The following is an 8748-nucleotide window of genomic DNA, read 5'->3' as shown; positions in this document are numbered from 1 at the left end:
AGCTGGATAGGAACTTGGGTCAGCTGGCTCCTCCAGCCAAAAGAAATATCCTCTCACTGACTCTCCCGAGCAAGAAGGCAAGATTGAAAGTTGCCATAATCCCCAAACTGTACCCTTCAGAGTCTTCAAATAACACTCTTTGAGGAGACCTTCTCCTTCTCCAAACTTTCTCTCCCCAGATGTTACAGAGACTTCCTAATGAAGGTCTTAGATTTATTTACCTTTTCATGGTCATTACACATTTACTTCTGTATGGTCCCTGCCCCTTTGTCCCAATGGTGATGTTATCATTCAGGCCAGTCCTTGTGGGATGACCACTGGACTACAGGCATTAAATTACCTTTTCTTTTCTTCTTCCTTCCTTTCCTTCTTCTCTTTCCCCTTGCTCTGTTTCTTTTTTTTTCTTTTCTCACTTCTTCTATCTTCCCTCTTTCCCTTTCATTCCTTCCTTCCTTCCCTCCCTCCCTTCTCTCTTTCTTCATGCAGAAGCCTCAAAGAAACAAAGAAAGGTGCTGGGCTGAAGTCTCTGGTGCTTCTCTACTAGGACTTGGGGGTGCAAGGAAACCACACAGTCCAAATCACTACAGTTTCCATCCCTCCCATAAGTTATGGTGATCCGCAAGAAACCAATGAACCACCTCTACTTTCTTTCAGTGCTAAAAATCAATTTTAAAATTTCAGCATAAAATCCCAACCCCTTACCACAGGTAAAATCCCTATATGATTTGTTCCCGCCTGTCTCTCCCGCCGCATCTGATGCCAGCCTGCAGTCCTCTGGCGGCTCCAGCCACGCTGACCAGGGCCTGCTTCTGAGCACCAGAAACGTGACTCATCTGAATTGAAATGTACTAGAAATAAATACACTGGATTTCGAAGACTTCGTAGGAATAAAAGAATGCAATGTATATCATTAATAATTGTATAGTAACTACATGTTTAAATGATAATACTTAGCACAGGTTGCAACTCGGAATTTAACTTGTTCCTTTTTTTTAACTTAAAAAAGGTTTTATTGAGATATAATTGACATCATACAATGCACCCATTTAAAGTATATGATTCAATGGTTTTTAGACATATTCACAGATATATGCAACCGTCACCATTTAGAACATTTTCATCTCAAAAGAAACCCCGTATCTTTAAGCTGTCACCTCCCTACCCAACCATTCCCACTCCCCCAGTTCTATGCTGCTGCTGCTGCTAAGTGGCATCAGTCGTGTCCGACTCTGTGCGACCCTGTAGACGGAAGCCCACCAGGCTCCTCTGTCCCTGGGATTCTCCAGGCAAGAATACTGGAGTGGGTTGCCATTTCCTTCTCCAATGCATGCATGCATGCATGCTAAGTCACTTCAGTCGTGTCCGACTCTGTGCGACCCCACAGACGGCAGCCCACCAGGCTCCTCTGTCCCTGGGATTCTCCAGGCAAGAACACTGGAGTGGGTTGCCGTTTCCTTCTCCTAACTTGTTCCTTTTAACGTGCATTTCGAAAACTTAAGACATTCGTGGTTCGCACTCGATTCCTACCGGACTGCGCGGCCCTATCACATTTTCGCCTCCTTTGTTTCCGTCTTGGCACTTACACTGATGAACTTACGGGGTGCACGTTACCTGTTTCGTATCTTTCTCACAGAAACAGAATGTAAGACAGGAACTCTGTCTCATTCACACCTGGTTCTCAGGCATTTAGAATAGAGCATGAAGCACAGTATATACTCAATAAATATTTCTGGATTAATGACCTTACTCTTCCTCAGCTGGAGACGGTGAGCTCTGTCTCTCCTCCTCAGAACACGAGGTCTCCGGTCCTCTGGACTACACCCGCAGCTCAGCGCTGACCGTGTGCTCTTGACACTGGGAGGAGGGGTGGTTGAGTATCCACACTGGGAAAAAACCTCCCCTCCCGCAGAAAGAACTGCTCGCTGGGCTCCACCGGCCGGCGCTGGGAGTGAGAAGCCGCGCCCTCACAACTCTGCCCGTGCCGCCCCGCCCCTCTGCCAATCACTGGGCAATTCGCCCTCCGGCCACACGGCGGCGTCTGGCGAGGGCGCGCGAATGTCGATGGTGCAGTCCGTCCTCCCCGCACCCCTCTAGCAATGGGTCGTTCCAGTCGTAGAAAAGCATTGTGGGAAGACGGCGCGTCCTTTCTGGCCTCGGCTCTCGGTGGGGGTTGCTCGTTTGCTAGAGGTTCGGATGGCTCGGGTCGCCCCGGAGCCAGCCCTCTGAGGGCCCGGGCGCCGGGCAGGACCCTGCGGCCTGCCTGAGTCTTGGGAGGCTGCTGCCGCAACCGGGCCGGGCAAGATGCTCCCAGCACCTGAACGCGTGGAGGGCAGCGGCCTGCTTTGGCCTCCGCCACGTTGTTGAGACCTCAGGAGGCCCCAAGCGGCCCCGAGTCCGTTTTTCCATGCCAGGAGACGCGGCGATGGGGGCGGGGGCTTTTGACTTCATCGACTGTGTGTCAGGGAATTTCTAATGAGGGAATTGTGTGCGTGTGAAAGGGAAAGGCTTCACCGTGTAACAGTACGTATGCCGACCATGTCGTGGTGTGAAATCAGGTCAACGCGAGAGTGCCATTTCAGGTGTAGATGTTGATAACTTTGTCGTGGTGCGGAATTTGGCGGAAATGAGTATCACCATCCGTGCAGGTGAGTTTTCATGTTCTTACAGAAAGGACCAGTTGCCTCGAGATTTTAATATTTTAGCCATCTAGTAGAGTAATTAAGCGTTCTTTACCCAGTTGGATTCTGAGTTGTAGAAGAAAATGTAGAACTGGGCTTAGTTATCCTCAGAACAGTGAATCTCCGCCCGTTGTCAGGGTTAGCACCTCGGCGCCACGCAGTATTGCTTACGCTGTGTTCTTACCGCCTTTGTGTTGCCCATTGCTTACGCGGTGTTTTTACCGCTTTTGTGTTGCCCATTCCTTACGCGGTGTTACCGCTTTTGTGTTGCCCATTCCTTAAGCGGTGTTCTTACCGCCTTTGTGTTGCCCATTCACTTTTGGAAACTAGTGGATGTGGTGTCAAAAAAGGCGAACACAAAACACTTTCGCAGCTTTTTTTCCTGCCCTTGTATTTGATGTCTTTGGTGTAGGAGCTGCGTAAGTAACATATACTCATTATTTACACATGTAGTTTTGATTCTGCAAAGTCAAGTGTACCTTTCTCTTAACCGGTTTTAATTTTTGTTCAGGTGAAAGATGGACGCTGGAAGCATAGACTGCTGCCAACTGAATACTTAACTATCTGGAAGCGTGAAGATGACCTAAGGTAGGGTGATAGTTTTGAATTATTGATAGTTGTCATAACAGCAGTTATCAGTAACGTGAATTTTATCTTTCTAGATCGGGGGTCCTTCTCTGGTGGGTATTAGTTTATAATTGTTAATAGTTCATTAATATTAGTACTGCTGTAAACGGATTGTTAACTGCAAATGGGATACCCTCATCCCATTTATCATGAAATATTCACATGATTTTATGCGTAGTAGCTAAAATTTTAAAAACCACTTGGCCAGATCTCAAGCATGTTTTATGTTGATGTATGAAGTCCAGAAGTGCATGACTTAATCCAGGAAAGACGAATGTACTGAGTTTATAAGTCTTGAAGTAAATGTTCACTTGTCAAATTGAGCGTCTTATTTTTTCTTTTAGGCTGTCCTTGGTGAGGAATTTGACAACTTGATCTTCAGGAGCTGCTTGGAGTATTTAAAATTTCCAGGATTGCTTAAAAAAAGAAGTGCTTTTGGACAGCCCATAAATGTACATATAAAACAGTGGGACTGTAAATAAAATAATGTGCTTCTTGGAGGTTTGTTTGTGTGTTATAATTTAACTGCTAGAACACAGCATTCTTTCACTGAAAGATCAAAGGGGGGCAGATCACTTAAGGCTCTGTTTAAAGCAAGGGAAAGCCATGATGGAAATGTACATTTGCAAGAAAAGCAGTGCTGTGGGCCAGCTGGAGGCTTCTCCTGTATGCCATATTCTGTCTATGCCAGAGCTGACCACCGGACAAGGGTGGTGGTAAAGTTAGGGAAGAGATAGTTAAAACTATAGCAGCCAGGAGTTAGTAATGAAGGATATGTCCGTAATGATTGCTAGGTGTGTGGTCTTCTACATTCACAGATGAGCTGGGGGAGCAGCTTTTTGAGCTAGTCTATTTGAATTGCCTTAGACATCTAAGTGACTCCTTGATACTACACTGGTCTGTAGTCTGAAGGAAAATGAAAGTTGCTCACTCTTGTCCCAACTCTTTGTTACCCCATGGCGTATACAGTTCATGAAATTCTCCAGGCCAGAATATTCGAGTGAGTAGCCTTTCCCTCCTCCAGCAGATCTTCCCAACCCAGGAATCAAACTTGGGTCTCCCACATTGTAGGCAGACTGTCTGAGCCACCAGGGAAGTCTGTAGTCTAAGCTATGTGAATAAAACTTGGCCACAGGAATAAGTGTGATCCATGAGGGTCTAGATTTAAGAGACTCAATTACTGATGATGTAGAATAGGGGGAGCTGGCAAGGACAGAATGGCAGGAGCAATGGGAAATGCATTAAAGTAAAAATATTGCAGTATAGCTGGAAAGTTAACCTTGGGATGTGGTGACATGAAGGTAATGTCTGCTTTAGTGGAACAGTGGGGAAGAATCCATATTTGAGATGGTTTGAGATAGCACATTAGGAGATTAGCTGAGCACACTGGTAACTGGAGAAGGGTCTGGTGGTGAGATCTGGCTGTCTTTAGATGGCAGTCTAGCTGAAGGAAGAGGCTGAATACATGAGGCAGCAGGGATGAGAAGGCTGAGGGAGCTGGGCTCCAGAGCATAGGTAGAGAGACAGGAAAAAAGGAAGGACGTGGGTTGATGGCAGCCATGAGGAGGTTTGTATCAGGGGAAGATGAAAGATCCTATAGGACTATGTCTTCCCTGTAGACTGCAGTCATCTGCCAAGAGGAAAGGTCTGAAGTAGTGTTTTGGAAGAGTTAGCCAGGCAGACCTTTCAGGTTGAAGGTCATGAATTTATAAGCTGAGGTCAAGTGAAATCCGCACATAACTTCTGACAGCACAAGACAAGGACACTAGGAATTAAAAGCAGCACTTTTTTTAACATTTGCAAATAACCAGTGAAACTTAATGCCACAAAATACAGTATTACAAAGAACATTAATGTGAATAAAAATATCTGCAGTGTGAAAGTGATCCCTCAGCCATGCATTTCTACACAGGCCAGAGATCTACCCAGAGTCAGGAAGAACCTTTTCATCTCCCTTAGTGCACTGCTGCATAGCTACCTGGCCACAGTCCAGGATTCCAGAACTTTGATCTGAAGCCTCTGGTCTTGATGGTGGCAGACAAGACACTTGGGAGTTTCCAGGAAGGTAAACATGGCATCAAATGAAAAAGGTTTTATAAGACTACCATCTTTCCAGTTACCAAATAAAAAGGCCCTTAGGCACAAATATACTGTAATTAAACTTTTAAAAGATGCAATAGACTCCATTATTTTCTTCTGAAGAAACACTTCTGCAGGTCCAAGATATTTCAATAATTATAATTCACAGTTTCAAAGTAAAGGTGGCACACATACCCTTCCCACCCCCATCCCAAGCCCTTCACTGGGATTAAGTCTCAATCTTGAGGCGTGAAGCTTGGATAGTTTTTATTGTTTTTGCTGTGTGTTTTCCAGCCATGTTGCTTGTAGATGTCTGAGATTTTTCTTCAATCAGGCTATCTTTAGACCCGTTTCTTCTCTGGAAAACAATATTTGAAAAAAGAGAATGTAAGATTCAGAGAAGAAACTACAGCCAAGTAAATTTTATTAACACATTAGAAATAACTAAGACATCAAGTTATATTTAGGAAAAGTGTGTGATACCAGGCTGTACAAATACTCCCTTTATTTAATTATGATAAACGTGTTTAAATCTTAAAAAGTTATATGTGCATAACAAATTTTAAGAAAGTATCTCAATCCATTTCCCCAATTAAGTGTCATTTCTACTGAGAGGCTAACCCAGCCTCTCGGGCCTCTCTTCAGAGGAGGGGCAGAGAGATGAAGAGAAAGGGGAGTTTGGGATAATTTTTAATCTTCCCTGATTATATTTTCAGTAGTCACTGAAGAAACCCCTCCAACACAATGCTCTGGGTGTCCTCCCTGAGGGCTGGAGCTCCCTGGCGGCTGGGGTGGGGGGCCCTCGAAGTGGGGGCCCCTCACGGAGAAGCGGGAGTGAAGACCCAGGGCCTGAGCGCCACACCCAGGGCTGCCGCTCGAGGCTCTCGTGCGCCTCCCACAGCCGCTGCGGAGGCCCTGGGAAACAGGAGAGGTGCTGCCACAGCGCCCCCTGCCTAACAAGCCGGCCTGCTCGTGCCTTTGCTGCTGCTGCTAAGTCGCGCAGTCGTGTCCGACTTGTGCAACCCCATAGACAGCAGCCCACCAGGCTCCCCCGTCCCTGGGATTCTCCAGGCAAGAATACTGGAGTGGGTTGCCATTTCCTTCTCCAATGCATGAAAGTGAAAAGTGAAAGTGAAGTCACTCAGTCGTGTCCGACTCTTAGCGACCCCATGGACTGCAGCCTTCCAGGCCCCTCCGTCCATGGGATTCTCCAGGCATGAGTACTGCAGTGGGTTGCCATTGCCTTCTCCACTACAGATGGCCTAACCTGTCAGTAGATCTGGGCTAAAGAAGCATATTTACTTCCCCAAAAGTATCTCCCCACACATAATGAGTTACACTCCAGAATTCTATTATTCTGGGATTTCTCTGGACTGAAGCCACCCTCTAAAAAAGTTGTCTTTTATCTGTTGTGAGACTGGCTTAATTTTACTCATATTCAAAGAAGCACTGATGGAACGATTTTGCTGAGCATAGGGAGTACAAATCAAGCTAATTTTGGAGTCAAACACCTGTTTGGGATAGAAGATTTTTAGTTAACCAGAGGCGTAGGAGGAGGACACCAGAGCATGAGAGTCAGGGCAAGGGAATATAACGTTAAGACAGCAGAAGAATCACTACTGTTTAAGTTTGTTAAGCGTTGAACCTCTCTCTTCTGCCTGCAAACCTTAAGGGAAATGAATCCAAGTCCCAAATCCATCCCACTTTAACCAGCCTTCTGCATAAAAAAGTGAGATGAGATGTAGGCGGGCCAGGCCACTGGCAGAACTCTGGCATCACCGTGGAACTTAGGAAATGCAACTTTCCCACTTGCCCATGTCACTTGCATCCTTTTTCCACATGGCAACCAGATCAGCAGTTTCCTTTTGGCACAAAGAATAATACACAACAAAATCCAAACAAACTCTTTTCCCACGGCATCTAAGGCTCTGCATTATCTGCCCTCCTTCCCCTTCACTGTGCTCAGACCTCAAACACCCAGGCCTTGCCAGCCTCACCATTTTTTTTTACCATGCTCTTCCTTCTGCTTCCATCAGCCTTCCACGAGTACTCACATGGTTGGCTCCTTCTCACCTGCGAGTTTCAGTTTTCCAGGTTACTTTCTGAGATGGCCTTTGCCATATCTAAAGTGAAGTCACCTATTTTCTAACTCAGGCCTTTGTTTCTTCATAATGCTTACCTAGTTTCTGGTTTTGTTTCACCTGTCTACTGTTATGTGTCACGGCAAGAGTCACCATCTTCTGTCAAGGGCGAGTCATAGACTCCGCCCGTCTCTAGTGCATACTGTTTTTCCCTGCCTGCAAGCAACGCTTTAAAAGCAAAAGCAGTTAGCTCTTGGACTGTACAGAAGCAGGCTGCAAACTAAATTTATCCTATGGGCTGTAGTTTGCTGACTGCTCCGGTGAGTGCCTTGTCATTCCTTAGAGGTGCTCACTAGATAGTTATTGAATTCAGAATCAAAGGTGTCCCAGAGACAAGCTTAGATTCAATGCCATTGATCAGAAGATGCATGTGAGTTGTTCCTGTGTGCAGCAAAGTGATAGCTATTCTTTCAACATTTCATGTAAGTTTTTTGAGATTCCTAAGTGGTGATTGGGGGCTTCCCTTATAGTTCAGTTGGTGAAGAATCCACCTGTAATGCAGGAGACCCTGGTTTGATTCCTGGGTCAGGAAGATCCGCTAGAGAAGGGATTAGTTATCCATTTCAGTATTCTTGGGCTTCCCTTGTGGCTCAGCTGGTAAAGAATCTGCCTGCAATGTGGGAGACCTGGGTTTGATCCCTGGGTTGGGAAGATCCCCTGGAGAAGGGAAAGGCTACCCACTCCAGTATTCTGGCCTGGAGAATTCCATGGACTGTATAGGCCATGGGGTTGCAAAGAGTCAGACACGAATGAGTGACTTAGAGAGCCTAGTTGGAAAAGCAGAAATACAATGAAATTCTCATTTGTATTGAAGCCAACTTAAATTTAAGACCAAAAAAAAAAAAAAAAGAGCTCTGAAAAATAATAATGCTTATTAATCCTCCAAGCAACCTCAAGAAGTAATTATTATCCACATTCCAAAGAAATTTAGTTTAGAAGTTTAACAACCTTCAAAGCCACACACGTGGTGTGTGGAGAGAGACAGAGAGACGCCAGTGCACGTCCTGTCTGAAGGCGAAGTCTAAACTACTAGTCGTGAATGTAGTTTTTTTAAATTGCTATTGACTTAAATTGTTTGGACAACCTATTAGCTCTCCCAGATTAATCAAAAATTATGCAGATTTTAGTGGAAGCTGTGGTTAACCACGCAGATCTCTATCCCAGACTGAGGCAGTCATTCCCCAGCAGCTTGAAGAGACAGCTGCCATACAGCTCAAAACTGA

General features: G+C 45.5%; 1 protein-coding gene, 1 long non-coding RNA gene and 1 other non-coding gene across 8 annotated transcripts in view; 2 read left to right on the top strand and 1 right to left on the bottom strand.

The window, feature by feature from the left end:
- The first annotated feature begins 2132 nt into the window (after nt 1-2132).
- LOC133255519 (uncharacterized) lies at nt 2133-3805 on the top strand. Its single transcript, XR_009738955.1, has 3 exons — nt 2133-2645; nt 3190-3266; nt 3650-3805. It is a non-coding gene; the product is annotated as an uncharacterized LOC133255519 (long non-coding RNA).
- Nucleotides 2974-3110, top strand: LOC133256299 (small nucleolar RNA SNORA13). Its single transcript, XR_009739172.1, has one exon. It is a non-coding gene; the product is annotated as a small nucleolar RNA SNORA13 (small nucleolar RNA).
- A 1272-nt stretch (nt 3806-5077) lies between the features above and the next one.
- The window catches only part of EPB41L4A (erythrocyte membrane protein band 4.1 like 4A), a 295134-nt gene continuing 291463 nt past the window's right edge, over nt 5078-8748 (bottom strand). For all 6 annotated transcript variants that reach the window (XM_061429902.1, XM_061429905.1, XM_061429904.1 and 3 more), the window contains one exon: nt 5078-5742. In XM_061429902.1, coding sequence (XP_061285886.1) covers nt 5614-5742 — 129 coding nt within the window. In that variant the 3' untranslated portion in view covers nt 5078-5613. The remainder of the gene's footprint in view (nt 5743-8748) is intronic.

The sequence above is a fragment of the Bos javanicus genome, chromosome 10 (genome assembly GCF_032452875.1).
Source record: "Bos javanicus breed banteng chromosome 10, ARS-OSU_banteng_1.0, whole genome shotgun sequence".
NCBI lineage: Eukaryota > Metazoa > Chordata > Mammalia > Artiodactyla > Bovidae > Bos > Bos javanicus.
The sequence above is the reverse complement of the archived record's forward strand: the minus strand, read 5'-3'. Positions and strand labels throughout refer to the sequence as shown.